The sequence below is a fragment of the Arabidopsis lyrata genome (assembly GCF_000004255.2).
Source record: "Arabidopsis lyrata subsp. lyrata unplaced genomic scaffold ARALYscaffold_3, whole genome shotgun sequence".
NCBI lineage: Eukaryota > Viridiplantae > Streptophyta > Magnoliopsida > Brassicales > Brassicaceae > Arabidopsis > Arabidopsis lyrata.
The window spans coordinates 7,796,048-7,819,153 of NW_003302553.1; the positions used below are offsets into that span (position 1 = coordinate 7,796,048).

The 23,106-nt window shown below is 36.5% G+C and overlaps 6 protein-coding genes and 1 long non-coding RNA gene across 7 annotated transcripts; 4 read left to right on the plus strand and 3 right to left on the minus strand.

Moving 5' to 3' along the window:
- Positions 1 to 3,179: 3,179 nt before the first annotated feature.
- On the minus strand, positions 3,180 to 4,790 carry LOC110230210. The gene is made up of 2 exons (XR_002333337.1): positions 3,717 to 4,790; positions 3,180 to 3,525 (listed from the first exon to the last, which is right to left on the minus strand). It is a non-coding gene; the product is annotated as an uncharacterized LOC110230210 (long non-coding RNA).
- A 2,226-nt stretch (positions 4,791 to 7,016) lies between these two features.
- LOC9319186 (probable lipid phosphate phosphatase 4) lies at positions 7,017 to 9,044 on the plus strand. Its single transcript, XM_002883074.2, has 7 exons — positions 7,017 to 7,209; positions 7,450 to 7,687; positions 7,797 to 7,884; positions 8,004 to 8,113; positions 8,222 to 8,315; positions 8,409 to 8,657; positions 8,749 to 9,044. The coding sequence occupies exons 2-7, from the start codon at positions 7,472 to 7,474 to the stop codon at positions 8,916 to 8,918; spliced, it is 927 nt and encodes a 308-aa protein (XP_002883120.1). The 5' UTR covers positions 7,017 to 7,209; positions 7,450 to 7,471; the 3' UTR covers positions 8,919 to 9,044.
- A 1,390-nt stretch (positions 9,045 to 10,434) lies between these two features.
- LOC9319187 lies at positions 10,435 to 13,199 on the plus strand. The gene is made up of 2 exons (XM_021031861.1): positions 10,435 to 11,711; positions 12,200 to 13,199. The coding sequence occupies exons 1-2, from the start codon at positions 10,498 to 10,500 to the stop codon at positions 12,987 to 12,989; spliced, it is 2,004 nt and encodes a 667-aa protein (XP_020887520.1). The 5' UTR covers positions 10,435 to 10,497; the 3' UTR covers positions 12,990 to 13,199.
- Positions 13,200 to 14,337: 1,138 nt separating this feature from the next.
- On the plus strand, positions 14,338 to 16,359 carry LOC9319188. The gene is made up of 4 exons (XM_021032922.1): positions 14,338 to 14,666; positions 14,753 to 15,154; positions 15,455 to 15,869; positions 15,944 to 16,359. Exons 1-4 carry the CDS (start codon positions 14,417 to 14,419, stop codon positions 16,143 to 16,145), a joined length of 1,269 nt encoding a protein of 422 aa, XP_020888581.1. The 5' UTR covers positions 14,338 to 14,416; the 3' UTR covers positions 16,146 to 16,359.
- A 24-nt stretch (positions 16,360 to 16,383) lies between these two features.
- On the minus strand, positions 16,384 to 16,794 carry LOC9319189. The gene has a single exon (XM_002885199.2). It carries the CDS (start codon positions 16,758 to 16,760, stop codon positions 16,533 to 16,535), a length of 228 nt encoding a protein of 75 aa, XP_002885245.1. The 5' UTR covers positions 16,761 to 16,794; the 3' UTR covers positions 16,384 to 16,532.
- A 1,998-nt stretch (positions 16,795 to 18,792) lies between these two features.
- On the minus strand, positions 18,793 to 20,133 carry LOC9321312 (reticulon-like protein B9). Its single transcript, XM_021030961.1, has 5 exons — positions 19,904 to 20,133; positions 19,552 to 19,732; positions 19,318 to 19,459; positions 19,152 to 19,221; positions 18,793 to 19,062 (listed from the first exon to the last, which is right to left on the minus strand). The coding sequence occupies exons 1-5, from the start codon at positions 20,013 to 20,015 to the stop codon at positions 18,893 to 18,895; spliced, it is 675 nt and encodes a 224-aa protein (XP_020886620.1). The 5' UTR covers positions 20,016 to 20,133; the 3' UTR covers positions 18,793 to 18,892.
- Positions 20,134 to 20,609: 476 nt separating this feature from the next.
- LOC9321313 (L-Ala-D/L-amino acid epimerase) lies at positions 20,610 to 22,880 on the plus strand. Its single transcript, XM_021030960.1, has 6 exons — positions 20,610 to 21,065; positions 21,215 to 21,325; positions 21,620 to 21,836; positions 22,001 to 22,334; positions 22,414 to 22,475; positions 22,578 to 22,880. Exons 1-6 carry the CDS (start codon positions 20,640 to 20,642, stop codon positions 22,649 to 22,651), a joined length of 1,224 nt encoding a protein of 407 aa, XP_020886619.1. The 5' UTR covers positions 20,610 to 20,639; the 3' UTR covers positions 22,652 to 22,880.
- The last annotated feature ends 226 nt before the right edge of the window (positions 22,881 to 23,106 follow it).

Here is a 23,106-nt window from a genome sequence, read left to right on the forward strand (position 1 = left end):
GGTATATTTGGAAAACAAAGAATGAAAAAATCTTTGAAAATATAGATAAAGACCCGTTAGAGGTATTACGGTTAGCAGAAAAAGAGAAACAATTATGGCAAGCAGCTCAATTAGAGCTCCAAGAAGAAAATCATGGTGTTGTGAGTTCGGCAACTCTGTCCCAAGTGAGGGAGGTTTTTTTTGATTCAAACTATTCAGGATATCGTTGTTTCGTGGATGGATCGTGGAAAGAAAGTGATAAGTTCTCCGGTACAGGGTGGTTCTGTACATCGTCAAATGGAGAGCCGCCAACCATGGGAGCTGCGAACCTCCGTAGAAGTCTATCTCCACTACATGCCGAAGTCGAGGCCCTTCTCTGGGCGATGAAGTGTATGATTGGTGCAGATCATCAAAATGTAGCGTTCTTTACAGACTGTTCAGACCTGGTGAAGATGGTGTCTTCTCCAACCGAATGGGCGGCGTTTTCAGTGTATTTGGAGGAATTTCAGAGCGACAAAGAGGAGTTTTCATCTTTTTCTTTATCTTTAGTTTCTCGTAGAGCTAATGTCAAAGCTGATAATCTGGCACAAAAAGTTCGTACAGAACCGCTTCATATCACATTTGTAAACAACATTCCTCAGGAATGGTTCTTTTGAATTTTAATTAATTTCGGATGACAAAAAAAAAAAGGTTAAGTGTTGGTTTTAGATGGTTTAGTATCGGTTTAGATTGTTAACCGATTAAACCCAATTCTATGGAGAAATAAGTTTTGAATTATGGATTCGGAAAGATATAGATTTTAAAATATTTATTCAGGGACATTTGCAACGTCGTGTAGATTGGGTTTTATCTAGTACGATGTCATAGTTCTCATGGGAAATAGATCGTTTTTTGGTTTTTTTTTCCGAATATTTCTAAGGATTTGAAACTTCTGGAATGGGCCGGGCCTAATATCTATCTTTTCTTTATCTCTATATCTTACATTCTTACGCTACATGCTGGCTGCATTTATATGGATGTTTTGTCTATTTTTTAAGTTAAGATGGTTCATGGTTGGTCTATTGTTGTGCGTGGGTGTGTTTGTTGAGTTTCAAGAGATACATATTAACGGAGTGTCTTTGATTTAATGGATTCTAATGTAACAGTTTGCCTGTGAGTTTTCATGTTATAAATCCTCGCGTAAATTAAATGCAAACAAATAATCCAAATAATAGTAGTCTACTATGTAATATTGTAATCTCTTGGGCTTTATTCTTCTTTTTTTTCACTGAAAGTAATGGTATGGCCGATACGGTGCAAGAACTTCTTTGGTTACGTGAATTGCTCCCAGCTCTTGGTATTGAGTGTTCCGCTCCTATCACTTCCATTCCGATAGCTTATCGGCGATCAGTTTAGCTTTAAATCCGGTCTTTCATGCTCGTACTAAACATGTCAGGAAAGATGTTCATTTCATACGTGATGAAATCGTTTGAGGGGTTATTGTCCCTAAACATGTCCACATGACGTCTCAGCTCGCCGATATCATGACTAAAGCTTGGGTCGTCAGGAGTTTGAATCGTTTTAGTCAAGCTGGGTGTGTGTAATCTCCACACGCCACCTTGAGGGGGGGGGGGTATTGGGCCTAGTTGGGCTTTGTATATATCGACAAATATAAGTCGGTTTGATTCGTTTAGGTTAATGTAAACTCTGTGTATATAAGGCACTTGGCCGTCGAATATGATCAATGAGAAATACCTTTTACAACTACTAAGAGCACTTCCATTAGTGATAAATGGAGTGTCTTCTTTTATTTTTTAATATTAGATTAAAGACACTCATCAAGAATGAGAAACAAAAATGTCTTTAACAAGACACTTAAGCCCTTATTGAAGACACTCTTAAATTTTGTGTCATATTTTGATTGGTTCTAAATTTTTTAGATTAATATTTAATAAATAAAATTAATTAAAGACATTTTTAATGATGTTGTGCGATGGGTGTTCTTAACAGTTGAGGTCTAATATTACTAAAAAAATAGAAAATTTAAATTTCTTTTTTTACGAAAAAACCCGAAAAAACCGCCATCTATTTTTTTTTTTGCCGTTTAATACGCGTATTATTAAAGTTGGAATAAAAATACCTCATTTAGTTTCGGTTGCCTTTTAAAACCTTCATTTTTAAAAAATTGGTAAAATCGTACCTCCGAGTTAACGACCGTTAACTTTGCTAACGGAAGCACTAACTGCGGTTAAAACTTAACCCATGGTGTTTCACAGTATCTATATACAATCTCTTTTCATAACTTTACGAATAGATTGACTTAGTCAGGTGGTTAAATGCTTGTACACTGTCCAATTTAACATGGGTTCGAATCCCCCTTCCATCTTTTGACGTTTTTTAATTTTTTTTCTCCTTCTTTTGTATCTTCCTCTTCTCCTTCTTTAATTTTTTTTTCTCCTTCTTCTGTGTCTTCCTCATCTTCTTCTACAACAAAATCTCCCACCCATCGAAATCTGCAGAGCCTTCTTCATCTTCTTCTACAACAATCGATCAACACATGGATTCGGTTTGATCTGCGTAAAGAGAAGGTGTGCGCCACCATTCACTGACGGAGGGAGAAGTTGCTTCGCGTCGGAGATTGAATTGAGAAAATCTCGGATTAGGATCTTCCAATCTTCACAATTGAGAAATCAGTAGATCTAGGCTGCACAATCTTCGCATCTCAGCGAGCAAAAAAGTTGAAGAAAAAAAAAATTAAAGAAAAAATTAAAAAAACGTCTAAAAACAAAAGGGGAACTCGAACCCGGGTTCAATTAGACAGCTTTCCCGCACTAAACCACCTGACTAGATCAATCTATTCGTAAAATTGTCAAAAGAGATTGTATATATACTCTTAAATATCATGGGTTATGTTTTAACCGCAGTTAGTGCTTCCGTTAGCAAAGTTAACGGTCGTTAACTCTGAGGTACGATTTTACCAATTTTTTAAAAATGAAGGTTTTAAAAGGCAACCGAAACTAAATGAGATATTTTTTTTCCAACTTTAATAACACGGGTATTAAACGGCAAAAAAAAAATAGATGGCGGTTTTTTGGGTTTTTTTCCTAAAATAATACTCCTTGAGAGACAAAGAAAGACGCATTGCAAGTTGTACCCACTTGCCTTGAAGAAGAAAAATTATTGATATTTTAATCTTCTTCGACTTTTTGTTCTGTGTCCAATTTTAGAACTTTTACTCTATTTTCATCCATCCAATCTCCTTGCCTCTATAATAGTATACCAAATCGACAAATTGTTTTTTGTTATGTAGGTCGAATCCAAAGATCGATTTTGATATTGTTATGTGTGTGCATGACTAGCTAAGCTAATGCAAAATTTACATATCCCAGAATTATTGTTGAACTTTTTTTTTTTTTTTTTTGTTGCCGAATCTTTGCGCAAATGTTGTATCTCAGTGGATGGTGACTTATTGTTGAACTTTGCTTAGAAGATCTGATTAAGATAATCATGCTTGACAGCGTCATCGCGATTTTTGTTTGTTCATGTCATTGAAGCTTCTTGAAACACCTGCCAAATGAATTAAAGAAAGTAAAGAAAATTTGACAACCCAATGTACTCTTGCAAATAATGACGAAACTATTTAAAACAAACTGCATTATACTATAATGTATAGAAAATGCGATATATATTACCACATTGGTCTAGACATAAATAACATGATATGACAGATCAAGTTACCAAAAAAGAAAAACCTTTACCTGCCTTGAAGCATTGACAAGAAAGTAATGTTAACTAAACTTAAATCACCTAATATGTGATATATATGCACCCATGTTAGTATTATGCATAGATGTGACTGTGCGTATATGTAGGTGAGAGAGAAGAAGAAATAAAGGTGGTGACAGAAGTATAGAGAGCACAAAAGAGTAGAGATGCAGTCTCTTTCTCTCCCTCTCCCTCTACATCTGATCTCTCTCTCTCTCTCTTTCTTGAATTTGTTATACATATTTTATCATCCACATGGGGTGTGATGATATATGTATGTGCTTGCATGTCATCCTTAGTGCTCTCTATCTTCTGTCAACAACCAGCATCACTCTCAAACGTATGTGTGATATATGCAACATCATAAAGTATGTATGTATAATATGTACTAATTAATGTTTGAATATATATATGTGTTAAGTATATATAAACAATAGGGAGTGTATGAAGTGACAAAGAGAAATGGAGAGTAATGTGTATATATATAGGAGTAAGTTGAGAGACCTCTCTCCACAGAATGTACCCAAACGTTGACTCTTTCTACATCTAGCTACATTCCCCTCCACACAAAGATATATCCAACACCCAACATAAAATTCTTCATTTGAAAAATGAAATCATGCATATGATAAGTTTTATCCTTAATGAAGATTTCAAAACACTAGGAGAATGACTTGAAAAAAAAACAATATGAGTTCAAAATTGGAATATAATATTCATCCATATGCATCCTCTAGACCTAATTGAAGGTATCAAGCGATACATTAGAATATAATTGGCTAGAATTTATGATTTATTCTGTTGAGTTCTAATATCAGAATATTACTAATATTCGGCATCCAATACGTAGATAACACCGAATTCTTCCGTATAACGATGCCAAAATCTGGCTGGGAACACGAGCCAATCAATGTGGTAATCATGTGACATGATCAGATGTGGAGGAGATTTATTTGACTTCAAAGTTTTGTTTGGCAATGGCTGGCAAAAACCCTAAACCCACCAACCAACCGTACGTCCTCAATGTTAGAGGTGTGTAGGGTAGCAACACCAATTTAACTTCTCAACAATAGGACTAAAATTGACCCTTTCGTGTGTTTCAACCGACAAAACCAAAAATAGTAACTTTTGTAACTAGTTATCGTGACTAGTATTCTAGCAAAATAAATGACCGGAACAGTGATCATCTCTAACAATGCGTTTTATATGATGATCAACACATTTGTTATTTAATCTTTTTGATAAATAGTTCTCGATTACCTTTACGATAGAATAAAAAGTTATTTGGGATGTTTTTATTTTGAAAATCAGTACAATTGCATAAATGACTTATTATGTCTATAAATATATATACTCACTCATGTTTTAACTCTTTAAGGCATAAAGTTTTGTATAGATAACTTTTTTTTTTCTTTTTAACTAGGAAAATTTGGACCTTTAATTGTTTTATTAATTTTCTTTACAAAACTTGATAACACTCGTGACAGATCTATAACTAGATCATTACTTTCTATGCATAACGCGAACTCGATTGTGGTGACATTGAAGCAATATAATGCACCTCTTAACTGGTTGAGCTAAACGCACTTGACTAATTTACTTTATCTTTGAATGCGATATTAATGTCTCAAGGGTAGTTTAATATAAGAAACACTTCAATGTGGCTGTTTCTAAATCACCACAAAAACAAGCTAGTTAGTAGTGACCAACAAAACACCAGTTTAAACTGGTAAGATGTAACGCTGTTTAGAAAACCGGAAGGGTTGGCGAATTTAGACAGTTTTATCAAAAATTGAAGAGGGAAAACGACAGATCACCAAAGTAGGGACTATGACATTAAGAAGGGAATCAAAACTTAGTGTTTGGTTATTCATGGGTTTGTCTTTTTTCTCTTGTAATTCACTTCTTTTTTGTCTTCTTCAGTTACACTTATTACTTCTTTGGGGGTTAAAATGTGAAAGTCTATTCATATCAAATCATGGATATGACTTATGCAATAATGGACTTGTTGGATAACAGTAAGCGGGTGATATGTTTTGGAAGTAGTTTCAGCTTTCCTATTGGAGAAAGAGAAGAGGTCAAAAAAGGAATCATAACAACTTGATTTGGAGGAGGAGGACTTTAAAGAGTGATAGACAATAGAATTAAATAAGTGGGGAAGAGTACGTACTATATATATATACTGATGAGATAATCATTAATTGATTATTGAAATGGAACAGAGTGGCACCATGTGGTAATAAGAGATTGTAATTGAGAGAGAGTGATCAGTACCACTTAAAGCTGAAACTTGTGTGCCCCATATTCTTCATTACAAAACCAATTATGTCTTATTGTAGTGTAGAGTGTAAGTAGACGGACCATCGAATTTTGAAATTCAGATTTGGTGTACCTTTGAAAATTCTTATCATTATGACTCGAGAGTCTACGTGTCTCTGAAAATGGTTTTGTTTTCTTTGATACTTTATTAATTAGGGTAAAAGCATATCAAATAATCAAAGACTATGATCTACGAAAATAAGACCACGCCACTATTTCACAGTAGTCTTGGCATTACAACCATATATCTAAAAGCAATATTGGATGGTGGGTGAGAACGAGTTAGTCATTTTTATATCTAGTACCATGACCATCCAATTATAACTCGTGTCTTTCATTTATTAGTTCTCAACTTCTGATGCGGAGTTTCTGACAAAATTACGTAACACTAAAATAAAATAATTATCTTATTGCAGTTAATTAATGGTTATTTACATGCAATCGATTCATAAAAAAAAAAAGTAGATTTTAAACTACAACTCTTTTTATGTTGTAATTAAACAAACTCTTTTCACTAGGACGTAATTCACCTCATTTGCATTAGTACTAATGTCGTATCATCATAATTTGAATTCAAATCCACATGCAAAACAGGGTTTCGAAGGAAGCATGGGCTTCGAATCTTACGTACATAGATATTTATTGGGCCGATTATTGAACTCATCAATTGGTTGCAAGCACTTACGTAATAATCATGTGGTATATGTATATATTTTCAGGGGTAATTAGTGCGTGATAGACTGATAGTTAGTAGTGGAGTCGAAAGAAAAATACTAATCTCAATTTTTATTAGTAGTTTGTTACTACTATACATGTTGTTCGCTTGTCCGTTAAGATAAAAGTCCGTTTAATCATAGTTATTATGGTTTTAAAATTTAAATCGATATTCAACCGATAAAACCAAAACAAATCCATCTCAATAAGAAAATCAAAAGTATCCTAACCGTTCCAAAGAAAAGAAAAAAAAAAAAAAACTGAATTTTGCGATAAAACAAATACTTTCTCATCTCACCCCAAAATCATCCCATTCACCATTTTGAAAAGGAAATTAAGGAATTGTTCATAGATTCGTTTGGGAATTGCAATTTTAGTAGTGATAGAATCAGATTAATTAGGGTTTGTTTGATCCTCGATCCGCGATCGATTGATCTCGCGTTTCACCAGCGGGTATCATTTTTTTATTCCATTATCTCTCTGTGTAATTTGTCAATGCATTTTATGTTTGCATGATGAATCTAAGGTTGCGTTGATTTATGATATACGAACAAAAAAAGAAGAAGCAAACCGTAGTATATATTTTATCGGAGAACGTTTGCATAACAAAATTAAAGTTTGATTCTGAAGAAAAAACAACAAGATCGAAGATAAATTATGTATATAGATGTTACAATGAAACTGATATTTCAGGTACATTTAATGAGCCTGGGAGATGGCTAAGATAATGCTTGGATCTCACTCGGTAAAGAGCCATGGATGGAAGGTGGCTCGAGAACATCTTTGTGACTGGCTCATCCTCGTAGTCCTCGGTCTGATCGACATTGTACTCAATGTTATCGAACCTTTTCATCGCTACATTGGACCAGACATGTTAACCGATCTCACGTTCCCATTTTATGAAGACACCATCCCTATGTGGGCTGTCCCGGTAAGTAAACTTCTTTACCAAGAAACCTATACCTTCATTGTGCCTTCCATCACAAGGAAGCAATGTGATTGTCGCTGATTGACAATTTATATGTATGGTGTGTGTGTAGATTATTTGTATATTGGTTCCTATATGCATCTTCATAGTGTACTATTACTATCGAAGAGATGTTTATGATCTTCATCACGCCATTCTCGGTGAGTTAATTTCTACTACTGATCATCTTCTAATGCATCAAGTCCTATAGTACTTGAATTCCAAACCGAAATCCATACAATTGATGAGCGTGATAAGAATGTTTGGAAATTGCGTATAGGTATCGGATTCTCATGTCTTGTGACTGGAGTCACCACTGATTCCATCAAAGACGCTGTTGGTAGGCCACGACCTAACTTCTTTTACCGATGTTTTCCCAATGGCAAACCGGTATGTACATTTCTATGGATCCATCTCTCTTAAGTCGAGGATTAATTAGTGTATCATGTATCATGAGGGAATTGTTTCTTATTTTGTGTGAATCTGAAAGAACTGCAGAAATTTGATCCGGATACTAAGGATGTTGTGTGTCATGGAGTTAAAAAGATAATCAAAGAAGGTTACAAGAGTTTCCCTAGTGGTCACACTTCGTGTAAGTTCTTCTAATAAAGTTTTTAAAAGACTAGTAACATATGAATTGATTCCGGTTTAAGTTAACCGCTTGATGATTACGGTATACATGCAGGGTCCTTCGCTGGTTTGACTTTCCTAGCGTGGTACTTATCGGGTAAAATCAAAGTATTTGACAGAAGAGGTCACGTGGCGAAGCTATGCCTTGTGTTCTTACCGATACTCATATCAATTCTCATCGGAATATCACGCGTAGACGACTATTGGCACCATTGGTCTGATGTCTTCGTCGGAGCTATCATCGGACTCATAGTCGCTTCTTTCTCTTACCTCCACTTTTTTCCATACCCTTACGACGAAAACGGTATTAAACCAAAAAAAATAAAATGTTACAAAAATTTACTATCATGTCATTGCTTTTGTTGTTGATAATATGATTATTTATATTTTAACAGGATGGGCACCACATGCGTATTTCAGAATGTTGGCGGAGAGGAGTACTGGTAGAGCCACGACAATGACTCGAACCGGTTCTCGGGGGACGTTGGACAACGACGTCGAGCCTGGCACCTCCGCCTCCTCGCCGCACGATCGCCACCGTGAAAGCACTGATTCTGACTTTTGAAAATTTCCTCCGCAATGTTAAAAAAAGTTAATTAGCCGTGTAGTTTCTAATTGTATGATTGTTGTCACTTACTGATAATATACATTGTTGTTCCTTCTCTTAACATATACATTTTTCATTTTGGTTTATAATGGATATATATAATTAGTATGTTATTAAGTTGACATTGTTGTTAACTATGTTTGGGAAATTTTGGTTTGGTTCAAATTGGTTAACTTCGATTCCCCAATTTCCTCTCTTGGGTTCCGGCTTCAACTTGCATCCACATTGGATCCGTATTAGTTAAGCAAAGTGATACTTCGTCCCAATTTGTATTATTTTTGGAGCAATCAAAGGTACTGTGTTAATATGTCTATAGTACTCTACTATATATAATCTGAGCTCACCACTTTTATAAAAAAATGAATAAAGATAAGCTTATGAAGAAGACTCATAATGTTCATGATTGTGGCAACTGGTAATGTTTAACCCTTTTTTATCAAGTTTCAACAGTCAAGTCAAATTTTGAGGGGAAACTTTGGGAACCGAACAATGTAACGTCCGGTTGAAGTAAACCGGACACTGTAACCGAAAATTATCCACATGGGTTTGGTTTAATTTTCCCATAAGGTCCAGATTCATCCGCCTTCTTCGGGATCCACTTCATCTGAACAGAGTATATTTTTCTCATCTTTAAGATGTCAAAAAATATAAAAATGAACAATTTTTTTTGTTTCTCATGACCAGACTTTTTTTAGTTTCCCCTATTTACAACTTAAAAAAAAAAGAAAAACCAGACTGTGAGTGGTTTTCTTAAACAAAATAATTACGATGTTTAAAATTAAAACTTCACACAGTGACACAACTATAAAATAGGTAAGAATTATTTTTCTATAAAACTTAGCGGAAAACATATTTCAGCAAGCTAGAATTATGTTTGGAACTCGTAAAGAAGTTTTAACTATGTCAAAGGACACAAAATAATCATACTATATAGTATATAGTACTGCTAAACATTCTACATCAAATAAAATAAAATTATCTAGTACACAGCTTTCTAAAACACAACCATCAACGCGTTATATTCTGATACAAATACACATTTATACTACTAAATTTCCAAATTGTATTGTTTTATTCAGATGTATACAATACTTTATTTATTTACCAATTGCCGACAAAAACTATAAGATCTTTTATTAATTAAAAACAGAAAACCCAATCTTAAAATTTCAGAAATACTTTAGTTTCGATACGCGTAAAGAGCTTTAGAGCTACTTTTTGTTGTCATTACGCATTAAGTTAATAAAATATGAATCTGATGGTACCAAATTTATAAATATAAATTACCTGGCGATGAATCATCTCTGTGAATTTCTCCAGCTCATCATTCTGCAGAGAATCTAACGTTACATCTTTTTTTTTTTTTTTTTTTAATACAAATCACAATTTATTTTTCTTTTTTTTAATAAAAAAAATCAATAACATATCTGATTACTAATTATTAATAAGAAAGTTATGTTTACGATTAATAAAGGATTAGTTTCGAATTATCAATATATAAATCCGTCCAACTAACCTATCCCGTCGTTATCGAACCATGGAGACCCCACTCCCTTCTTTATCGCAGCTAACCCCAAATCCTACTCCCGCCGCCGCCGTCTCTTCCGCTATTCCGGCGGCAGTCAAGAGCGTAGCCGTTCAGCAACCGATTGATGGATCTCCACGCGCCGTTGCTATTGATACCGGAGGTCATCCGGAGCCACTTCCGGCTGTTCCCGGCGCTAAGCTTCGTCTTATGTGTAGTTTTGGTGGCCACATCATGCCTCGTCCACACGACAAATCGTTGACGTACTCCGGCGGCGAGACTCGTATGGTCGTTGTTGATCGACGTGCGTCACTGTCTTCGCTCCGATCTCGTCTCTCCAGTATGCTTCTCAACGGCCGGTCCTTCACTCTCAAGTATCAGCTCCCTAGCGAAGATCTCGATTCACTCGTCACCATCACTACCGATGAAGATCTGGAGAATATGATTGAGGAATACGATCGCGCGACTTCTTCAGCGACGGCGACTGCTACGCAACGGCTCCGGTTGTTTCTTTTCGCTAATAAGCTCGAGACCGCCGCTACTATGGGGTCTCTGCTTGACGGCGCGAAATCCGACACATGGTTCGTCGATGCTCTGAATCAATCTGGTTTGCTTCCTCGTGGTTTATCAGATTCCGCCGCCGTGAATAACTCCTTGGTGAATCTCGACGAAGCTAGCGGCGGAGAGACCGAGATCCAAAACCTAGAAACTAATGTTGGTGGCGAGAACAATAAGCGGGCGGATTTGGTTGCTAACGGTGTGATTTCGCATCAGGAGATGCATATGAGCTCGATGCCTGATTCGCCAATGATGGAAGCCGCTGGCTCTTCGATAGGATCTTCTTCTTCTTCTCCTTCCACATCCAATTTGCCACCGATTCGCGTTAGAGTCAGTGAAGACCAGAGGATAGAGGAACAATTGGCACAGATGACCTTCTCAAATATGCAAACTCAGAGGCAATTTGATGATGGCGCAAGCTTGATGGCAAATCGGCCAATGATGATTCCGTCTGGTGCCATGAACGATGCTGCTACGATGGCGTATAACAACGCACCTAGTGATGGTGCGGCTGCTACAAGCAATGGCCAGGTTTCACCGGATGACGATCGATCCGATTCAGGTGTATCAACTGGCTACAGGAAGCCACCTTTGCCGATGCAACCAGTAGCGATCCCACCTAGAACTATTGGAGGGTATGGCTTGACATCCCCTGATTCCGTTGCAAGGTACTTTCATCTTCCCCTGGCCTCTCTCTAGTTATTTAGATAGCTCCAATGATCTAGGTAATATCTGATCTCAGCTTCTTGGTTTCTTCATCAATTTCTTTAGCTTGCCTTGAATTTGTGGTTGTCTTTGCACCGTTGCTGTTCTATGATCTTTACATGTGGTTTGTATTACATTCTGAATTTCTGATGGTAGGGTAAGTAGCTAAAAGAGATAGATCACTGGTTTGAAGTATGGTATATGAATCTATAATGGAGAAATCATTTTAAACTGTCAAACGCATAAGAATATTCTATGATCTTCATCCGCATCTTTGTTTTACACTATACAATCAGAGATTTTTCAATTTGTAGTAGTAGCTTTTTGTGTAGGTATTGGAATACTCTCTGATCTTCACATTGAACCATAACGTTATAAGAGTTTTTTACCTTTGTTCTTTTGAGCCTGATGATTCTAAATGCTGATATTTCTTGTTGTTTATACATTACAGTGATACTAGTATTTCTTCTGCTAATTCATTTTCAAAGCCGATGTACTACCAAGACCAACCTCCAGCTCTGCCAAGAGCTCCTCCAGTGACGCAGCCTGAAACCACATCAGTCCAAAGCTCTCAGGTCTTACCTCAGACTGAAAACACTTCAGCCCAAACCAACTCCCACGTCCTATCTCAACCAGGTACATATACAACTATGGATCAACAACAACACCAACCTCTGGCTCAACAACCTTTCTTACACCAAGGCGTTCAGTATATCCCTCATCCATCACAATACATCCCTGTTTACTCTCACCAGCAACAAAACTACCCTGTTTACGTGATGTCTGTCCCGCAATCTCAGCAGTATATCCCAGCAGGAACTCCCCCACTCTACCCAAACTCAAAACCTGCCACAAACTCGAGGCCTGAAGCTGCCCAGAACGTTTACCGTGCCGCTCCCCCTCAGGTTATTCAGCTTCAGCAACAGCATCAGTACATGGGTTACGCTGGAGCTCCTCAACATAGCACAAACGCAAACGCCAATTACGGTACTGGAGCTCCTCAACATAGCACAAACGCAAACGCCAACTACGGTGTACCCTATGAATACACAAACTCCCCAAACGAGACAGTGTATTACCACACACAACCTCCTGCTGCCAACACTGCCATTCCATTAGCGTCTCCATACCAAAGCATGACACCAGCAGCAGCCGCAGCAGCTCTAGCCGATATGTCCAAGCAAATGGCTCTTGACGGCGGCAAACAGCAACAACATATGGCTGCGTCTCAGCCGCTTTAAACGCTGGATCTTTGGTAATAAACGCGCAAAGTGTTAAGTATAGCCGACACAGCCCGCTCTGGTCTTTTTGCTTATTACACATGTAACGTCGTGTTACATCTCGTTAGATATACATAGGATTTGCTATTTCATTGTTCTTATCGTAGTTTGCTAATGACACTCTCTTTTTCTATATTTGATAAATAAAAAATGTTTGGATAATTTTTCTAAGTTGTATGTTGGAATTTATCTTGATCCGAAGATTACACAAAAACCCAAGAAATGGAACCAGTATATAGTATATACTACGGGATACATAGGATAGAACGATCTTCCAATAACACATCTGACAGTTTTACACAACGTAAATTCAATTGTTCTTCAAACAAAGCTATTCAAATTCAATTTTTCTTCAAACCAGTATATCTATTTTGTGGATATCTTGTTTTCACACAATCAGGCATGTTTCGTTGGTTTAAAATAGAAGTGAAAAACATGAGGTTTGGGAACAAGCAGTTGTCACTGTTGATCAATCTGAAATCCCTCTGGTTCCAGTTTGGGAAGAAGGTGAAAGCTCTAATTCTCCTCCCAGGAATCCCTCTCAAAGCTCAGATGTCTCTTCTCAAAGGACCAATTTCACAACCTCCTATGTAGTATACCCCTCTGCTTATTCAACAAGATGTGGACCGGAATCAGTTACTGAATCCTCATCAAGTGACAACAGGGCTTGTGCAGGTTGTGCAAGAAACAGAGGATCTAAGGCTAAAATTGGAGAATGTTCAAAACGTAAAAGTTCTTAAGTGAAGAATATGGAAAAGCAAATGGTATCAAGTTTTGTCCGGTTAACCAACAAGCTCCTTAAAGTCTCAAGTTATGATACTAACTCAGAGAATCACTGATCCTTACTCTGAGTTACAATTTCTTGGTTTCTACGTTGTTGTGGTAGGAAAAATAAAGATGTGCTTTAGTTCTGCTAAGTTCTTGATGGTGGATCCTTTTGAAAGGAAACTTGCTAGTTGTGGCCGTTTCTTTTATCTTAATCAGTGTATATTAGGGTGTTTTCTTTAGTGCAGTGAAAATTTTATGAAAATGAAGACAACTAAGGGTCAAGTAACAATCACAGTCACAGCAAAGGAGCCAACTTGTCGAGTTTGAGACAACGCACTTGGTGTTTTCTTTCAGTTTGATCATTTGTTTGTGTTTTAGTTATCTTTGTAAAATATTAGCTCAGGTTAATTTGGGTTTGCCTCTCCTCAACAGTTTCTATTCTACACACACTTGTAATAAGTTATCATCTATAAAAAAATACCATCCTTGAAAGAAAAAAAAATAGTTTTTACAGCTTTACGACAAAAAAAAAAATATTTACAGCGTTTAAGCCAATTCCCTCTTTTGTACAATTGGGATTACGAACGGCGACCTAAAACCCTAAATCTCTCTGATCCGCCATGAGAGGAGCTCTCTTCAGGAATGCATCTCTCTGCGCTCGCAGATTCATTCTTTCTCCTCGTATAACCCATCAGATCTCCCCCAATGTTCCCTTTCTCGCTCCAATCGCCTCTCCAGCTCCTCTCAAATTCAGTTTTTTCTCCTCCGAATCCGACTCGTCCGGTGAAAACTCGACTACTGCCCCTGATTCTTCGCCGAGTGAATCCTCCGATAAGAAGGATCTCGTTGTAGAAGATGTAAGCAACAAAGGTAAACCACTCTACTCTCTGTTCAAGCTTGTGTGGCTTCCTCAAACTTGAAATGTTAGATTCATATATTGGTTTTGGTGGTCTCAGAGCTTAAAAGCCGTATAGAGAAGTATTTCAATGAGGGTAATGAAGATGCTTTGCCCGGAGTTATTGAAGCACTTCTACAGAGAAGACTTGCTGACAAACACGCAGAGACTGATGATGAATTGATTGAAAAAATCGAGACTTTACCTTTCAAAGATGATGTCAAGGATGAAGATTTTGAATCTGATTTCGAGGATGCGCATTCTACTGACGAAGAGCTTGAGGATTTGTACAACTCTCCCGAGTATGTAGCTGAAAAGATGAGGAAGAATGAATTTTTCAACATGGACGATAAGAAGTGGGATCACATGATTAGAGAAGGCATCCAACATGGGTGTCTTACCGATACTAAGGAATGCGAGGAGATTCTTGAGGATATGCTCAAATGGGACCAGCTTCTTCCTGGTAATGCTTGTTTTCAAATTCATCTTCCCGTTCGACTTACATCCTTAGGCATAGATATGTTTGAATACCTACTAGGAGCCTTTGAGTGGCTGATTAATAGAATCATGTGCGCCTTATAGCTAAACACACTCTCTTAGTGGGACTTAGCTTTTGTAGTTAAGCTTTTTTTTTTAACTCTTTGAAGGTAATGTACTATGCCAAATTAGTTGCTTCTCGAATCAGTAGGGTCGTTTAGCGAACATGTTGGTTTGTTCCTGTCATGTGTACATATGAACATCCGCTTAACTGTATGTTCATTAGATGACTTGAAGAAAAAAGTTGAGGCAAAGTTTAATGAGCTTGGGGATATGTGTGAAAGAGGTGAACTTGAGGCTGAAGCAGCTTATGAGCTTTTCAAGGAATTTGAAGATGAAATGGTAATTCAGTATGGGGATCAAATGGAAGCTGAGGGTCCTCCCCAATTTGGTGAAACAGATGCTTCCGATAGGAAAACTGACTTGGATGATCCCCCCGGTAAAGGCCCAATCCTCAGGTGGCAGTCAAGGATAGTTTTTGCTCCTGGAGGTGATGCGTGGCATCCAAAGAACAGGAAAGTGAAAATGTCTGTTACAGTGAAAGAGCTCGGGCTCTCAAAGCATCAGGCTAAAAGGCTAAGGGAACTTGTGGGGAAAAGATACCATTCGGGGAAAGACGAGCTTACAATCACCAGCGAAAGGTATAGAACTAGAAATTTTAAGCTTTTCACGAGACAAGAATGTTGAATCATGAAATGTTTTTGTCCTGTCACAGGTTTGAACACCGAGAGGAAAACAGGAAAGACTGCTTAAGAACTCTTTACGGGTTGATAGAGGAAGCTGGGAAAGCCAACAAGATCGCTGAGGACATAAGAACTTCATATGTAAAACAGAGACTCCGAGCCAATCCAGCTTTTATGCAGAAACTACAAGCCAAGATCATAAGGTCTAAAGAATCAGATGCCATCAACGCCTGAAAAAGACTTTTCCCGCCTTTTCTTCTTGTCTCACCAAATAATCTGTAGGATCGTCTCTTTTTTGGCAATCAATTGATCCGGATCCATGAAATTTTTTTGATGGTAACTCCTATTTTAGTTTGGTTTGCTTATTGTATCTCATGAAGACATGAACCTTGAGACTAGTCAACGCTTTCTTAGAATTATGAATCTCTCTTAAAGTTAAGGTTCTGGATATGTTGTTTACTGGTTCAGAATGAAAGTGACCAAATGTATTATTTTTTTTGCTTTAATATACATCTATTTTCCTTACACTTACTAAAAAAGAAAGGAGCTGTATAGAGATAGTACAAAAGTAAAGTGGTCGACTGTTCTGTTTTTATTTTCCCGACGAAGACAAATGAATTCTCAACCACAACCACCTCCGCAACCTGCACCGCCACAACCTCCGCCACCGGTAGAGTTTCCGGAAGTGGCTCTGTTGTCGGAGGCTCCATCGGCACACGAGAATAACAGAGCCGAGAGGATACAAGAACCAATCACAGCCAAGAAGACAACATGAAACAGGTAACTAGCATCGAAATGTGTTGTTGTGGTGGCCATGCTCATTACATCTTCTAATAAGTGTCTCGCCATCTCTCGTTCTCTAGTTGATGTGGATGAGGTTTAAGGTTTTTAACGTGAAAAGCTTTCCTACTTATAGCCGATAAATTCATACGTAAGGCCATTGACTTTTAATAAATTATTCGAGCAGTAAGTAAGATTTCTTTGTTTAAAATATAAAAGAGAGACTCCAATACAAAGACTTACCATAAAAGTCACCTATTTTGGTACTACAATTCTCCTCTCCCCTTCTAAACACATTTGACTGTGGACTCCCCTACATTAGTTGGTGATCGCATCCAGTTTAATTGTAATAATTTAGAGTTGAAGATTATGTTTTTAATAAAACTATAAAACCTTGAGGTTCGAGGTTAGGCTTATTTAATTTTTTAGGTCAAGATTATGCATGGTTTTTAAGAAATTTAAAGTATAATATTTGATCAATTATACATACATAGTTATCTTTTTGTGCGAATACATACATAGGTCAAGATTATGCATGGTTTTTTCGATGAAATTTAGTTGAAGATAAGGGGTTTTGAACATTCTAAACTAGGGTAAGAGTAGTCAAATACAATAATCTATATAATGTGTGGATCAGCATGATTTGCCTCGTATTTTATTTTTATAATTTCTTCTTTTTAGTTGTTAATTTTTAAGTAATTGTTCAGGACACTTGTTAAATCCAAAATATACAAGTAAATCATTGGATAATAACTTTCGTCAAAAGAATTTCTGTACTGTTTAATTATTTATCATTGGTTATTTTAGGGAGTTTATCAAACAATCTACAAAAGAAGAGAAAAAAAAATATCAATTGGTTATGCATCTCTCTCTCTCTCTCTCTCTCTCTCCCCTATTTCACGTGGACTCCATTTTTGTTGTTTGTACAAATTTGACCATTACGAAATCAAATTCTAATTAAAGGACTTTCGACGTGACCCAATGTTCTTCCCTCTTTTTCATATGGCATCTTCTTCTTCTACCACTAATCAAATTTAATTCAAATGGATATGTTATTTCGTAATCTAAAAGCTTCCGAAACTTTTGACAAAACAAGAATATATAACTCGTAATATAGATTTTTATATATACATCAAACTGCCAAAAATACCAAACTTCCAATTTTTACCACAAAATATCAAACTTTTCATTTTATAAGTAACTAACTTTCTAACAAAACTTATAAAATTCTATACCCCATATTTTTGACGTAAGTACAGTTTTAACCAGCTAGGTGTGAGGCTGTGAGCATTGATTTTTGGGTATATATAGTTCCGTTCATGTTTTTCAGATGTTTGGAAAAACTAAAGTTCCTTAATAAAAGAAAGATTGAAAATTATATTGCGTTAGAGTAGTCGATGTCAAGCGAGAGAGAAAGATAGAGTCGGAAATTTTTCGATTTTGAATTACAATTTCAGGATTTTACTGTTACCAAATGAAAATTTGTAGGTTAAAACAAAAGTCTAACTCCTACTCATTATCAACATTGTCATTTTCAAAATAACAAAATCTGTTTGACAATTTTGTAGAAAGATTGTTATCTATTTTAGACAAAGTTTGGTATTTTAAAGTTTGGTATTTTGGACAAAAAAACGAAAATTTGGTTTTTTTTTTTTGTATTTTTCCCCATACATAAAACAAACGTATCTTGATATTTATCCGACCAATTTTGCATACTTTCGCTTTCGATTTAAGTGTTTTTTTTTTTCTCTTTTTGATAGAAGAAAGTTAATTTAAAAAAAAAATAGTTCGGTTTTGGCAAATATTAACATTATTATAAAAAATAACAAGTTTTAGGACTGCGATGGTGATATAATATTATGTGCAACCAGTTTTGCAGCGATGATGATACCCGCTTTTCAAGTTATTTGGTCGATTTATAGTTTATACTCAATATTACTCATCAAGGTTAAAACTAGTTAGACCAACCATTAATCAGAGAAAGTTACCATAAACAAGTTCTAATTGTTAATTATTTCCCTAGGCTTGATTCACAATTTCACATCATTATTCCATTTGATGATCATGATCAGATCTTAACTTCTTCTACTTTTTGTTTCAGTAAAAACAAAACCAGTAACAGATATGTATATTAATTTGGGTTGAGGTCGCATAAATACAGTAGCAATCATATTATCTCTATAAGTAAACAATGATCAGAATTAAGTAAATTTCTTGTTCTTGACAGTTCCTCTTGGGATTTTACTAAGAACATTCGAATCGACTTTCTTGTACAGCTTTTTCATCTTCCTCATCCATTTACCCGCCACTCTATCCACGTCGTCCTCGTACATCTCATACATAACCGGTAAGGTGTGCATGCTTACAAACCCTGAACGGCACGACGTCCAATTATTCCGTTAATTAATAAAAGGGAATTATATCTACATATATAGTTGAGTATGATGACTTTATTCTTACCTAAGAACAGAAAATTCACAAAGTTGAAATATGTCCCGATGATGGATAGGATATAGAGTGAGATGGTCGTCTGAAAATTAATATTAGTACCCAATGTAAGCAAAATAATAATAATTAAGTAATCCAAAATTTATATTAGTAGAAATGATTAAATATAATATCTTACGAGGAAAAAGAGTGGAGGATCTCTTCCACAAGCAATGTCAAGAAGCTTCGCTAAGATTTGGTTGAATCTAACATGAAAGCTTCTTGCTAATTGTTTGAAAGATGATTCGTCTAGTACCACTTCTGGTATTATTGGCCTTTCCCTGCATTTTTGTTTATTTATTAAATTTATTGTTGTATTATTGATAAGGAACTCTTAAAAAGATTAATCGAGTAATTATAGATATAAACTAACCAGTTGAGAAAATCAGAAGCAGTGGACCAAATGAAGAAAAGAAGCATGGAGGTCATGGAAGCATGACAAATTAGGGTTATGAAATTGTATCCCACTACTTCCATTAAGAACCATAAGAGGCTCACTCCTATCACCAATGTTGCTGCTGTTTTCGGCTCTCTCCATAATAAAATATCAGCAACTGTTATCACAAATACGAATTGTTAAATGTTCTTGTTTGTCTACATTATAATTTGGTGGTAAGTTTGGATAATAGCAAATGTGGTATTTGAAGAGAATTGATGGATATAAACATGTGCGTTTACCATACACATAACAATCGAACCGATAAAAAAGTTTAAAAGATAAATACCTTTACCACCTCCAAATATAGAGTGAATCGATCGTTGACGAGTGAAGAGCTTAGTTGTTTTATGGATCGTTCTTTCGTCTTCAGAATCGGAAGATCCCGTAAATATTGGCATGATTAGATGAAATTTATTAAGATAAAAGTTTTTACGGTAAAAACAACAATGAAAATGAAAGTGATGGATTATGTAAAATAGTTGTTTTGGATTTTGGAGAATATGGGAAAAGCAACAAATATAAGAAGAAAGAGGAATAGAGAGGTTCTAGGCTTGGGAACAAAGGTAACAAAAACATATTCAAGAAGCAAAGAATGGGAATGGTTTTGGCCTTGGTCCTTCTCCCATTACTTCTTCATCTTCATCTCTAAATAAACTATTCAAACCCCTCACGTTGCATATATTTTAACTTCAATCTTCCTTAAAACGAAGGAGAGTGCCTTAAAACCAATGTTGCTCGTAGAAAAATTGAACGGAATTCATTGATAAAAAAACTTAAAAGACTATATGTTTAGTGTATTGTGTAGCATCTACAAAACTTTATGTGTTTTCCATCATATATAACAAATTAACAGTTAAAAATCATCTTAACTTGAAAACATTTTCCAATTATAGATATGGTTCTGAAAAATAGGATGTAACATTTGAAAATTTTAATTAAAATTTTTAATATTTGAATACACGAAAATAATTCAAGTGACTATATTTAAACGCTAAAATAAGTCTTAAAGCCTAAAAGCCAAAATGTTTTCGATCGTATCTTCTTCTTCTTCACTCGTCAATTCAACTCTAAATATCCAAAATTCGCCGAAATCTCCGATCTCCGTTATGTCGGCGACGTCTAAATTCAAAACCCTAACGGAGAATTTCACCGTGAGGGTGCTAAAAGCAGAGAATCGCGAACTGAACGTGCCTCTGCTCTCACCTTTCACTATCGCTTCTTCACGGCTTGATTCAGTCAATAACGTTGCGATTCGGATTGAGCTTAGCGATGGGTGTGTCGGTTGGGGAGAAGCTCCGATTTTGCCGTCGGTAACGGCGGAGGATCAGATAACGGCCATGGTAAAAGCGCGGGAAACTGGTGAGTTTCTGAGAGAGTTACCGGATATGAAACTTGGTAATGCTCTTAAGGAGATCGAAAGATTTCTCCCTGGTCATCAATTTGCTTCTGTAAGTCTGACATCTTGTGCATGTCTGCTGAATCAAATGCGATTTAAGCCGTTGAGGCTAAAGTTGTGATTTTGAGCTTATGTTGAATTGGGTTTTACATTGGCTTTGATCTTTCTCTTTAAGGAAGAAAATTTCTGAAATGGGTTTAGGTAAGAGCTGGGATGGAGATGGCTATGATTGATGCTGCAGCAAAGAGTGTAGGAATGCCATTGTGGAAACTATTTGGTGGAGCTTCAAGTATTATTACTACCGACATTACAGTTTGGTTCTAACCTTTGCTCTTCCTGGTACAATTCACCTTCATTTTCTGTGTGTTTGCAAAACATAATGGAAAAGTTTCCAGTTGTTGAGAATTTCTCTAAAAGTATAAATAACTATTGAGTCTTACTTAGACTCTATGTGTTAACACTGCACTTTTAGGTTTTGAAGATGGGATTTTGAATTGTTTGTAGAATGTTAATGGCTTGAAAACACTGGAAAACTACTCAAGTATCATAGTTTGTGTGATTTTCACAGATGTGGGTTTAAAAGGATGTTTGTTGGTCTATGCTCAGATTCCTATAGTTTCTCCGGAGGAAGCGTCTACTTTGGCTTCAAAGTATAGAAAACGAGGTTTTGAAACCTTGAAGCTCAAGGTCGGGAAGAATCTTAAGGCTGACCTAGAAGTTCTCCAGGCTATACGTGCAGTCCACCCTACTTGTTCCTTTATTTTGGATGCAAATGAGGGTTATCAAACAGAGGAAGCTGTTAGAGTTCTCGAGACGCTGCATGGTAAAAAGGTTTCTGAATCATTTTTGAGTCTTCTCAGTTAGGTATTGAGCGGTAGAGGGTTTTTAAAAAGCATTGGTGTTTGGTAAACTCCCAGCCTGTTCAAATTTTTAGCCGGCCTTTCGTTTCTCGGTTAAAACCTGAGTTGTTGTGATTGTTTTGCCCAGAAATGAAGGTTACACCGGTTCTCTTTGAACAACCCGTCCACAGAGACAATTGGGAAGGTCTCAGTCACGTGACTCGAACTGCAAAGAACAGATTCGGAGTCTCTGTTGCAGCAGATGAGAGTTGCAGAGGCTTGACTGATCTCAAGAAAATCATAGAAGGTGGTTTCGTAGATGTTGTTAACATCAAACTCGCCAAAACCGGAATCCTCGAGGCCCTTGAGGTAATTGAATTGGCTAAGTCATCTGGAATTGAGCTTATGATGGGGGGAATGGTGGAGACTAGATTAGCAATGGGGTTCTCCGGTCACCTTGCTGCCGGCCTTGGATGTTTCAGGTATACTTAAATATGTAAACACCACATTACTTTCTAATGTGACCATCATAATTCTAACACGTTAAGAAGGAATACACAGATTCATCGACTTGGACACTCCGCTTCTTCTGTCTGATGATCCAGTTCAAGGTGGCTACAAAGGTAAAATAGTCTCTGTTTTCTTCATCTTGCATCTTTCCCTGTTAAAAAAAGATGATAGAAATTCAAAATGAACAAGTGCAATGCTTGTGGTTTTGTTGGCAGCTTGGGGCGCTGTCTACGAGTTTAACGATGAAGGCGGTCACGGAGGATATCTTCAGTGGAATGATGTTGCTTAGTGAAATTCCTTCAGTCTACTTAGGTTCCTTTTCTTTTGGTGTCATAGTATGTCAATCTCAAGTTTAATGTTGATTTTGGGTTTTGGAAAGGCTAATCTTGGTCCTAAATTCTCAGTATGTGTTAGTTGAGAGTGTATGTAATATACAAGCTTTGTAATTTCAGCCCCAGGGAGTAGCAAATAAATGTAGGAAATTCATTACACTGATCTTGATTGATATCTGTCTGAAACACACACACAACACAGGTCTAATTTACAGAGATTGTTATAGATCACAATTAAGTGCTTCTTGTTTCGATCTCTTGCGGCCGTTGAAATTTGTTCAGCTTGATGAACGTATCTTTGATTATTGGGGATTTCAATTGCAGAGTCTGTTTTGTCAACTAATCACAGACTTTTATTTTAGTCATTATTGTGTGTGTTAATATAGAGAAAGTGAAAATGAATTTGCTTTTC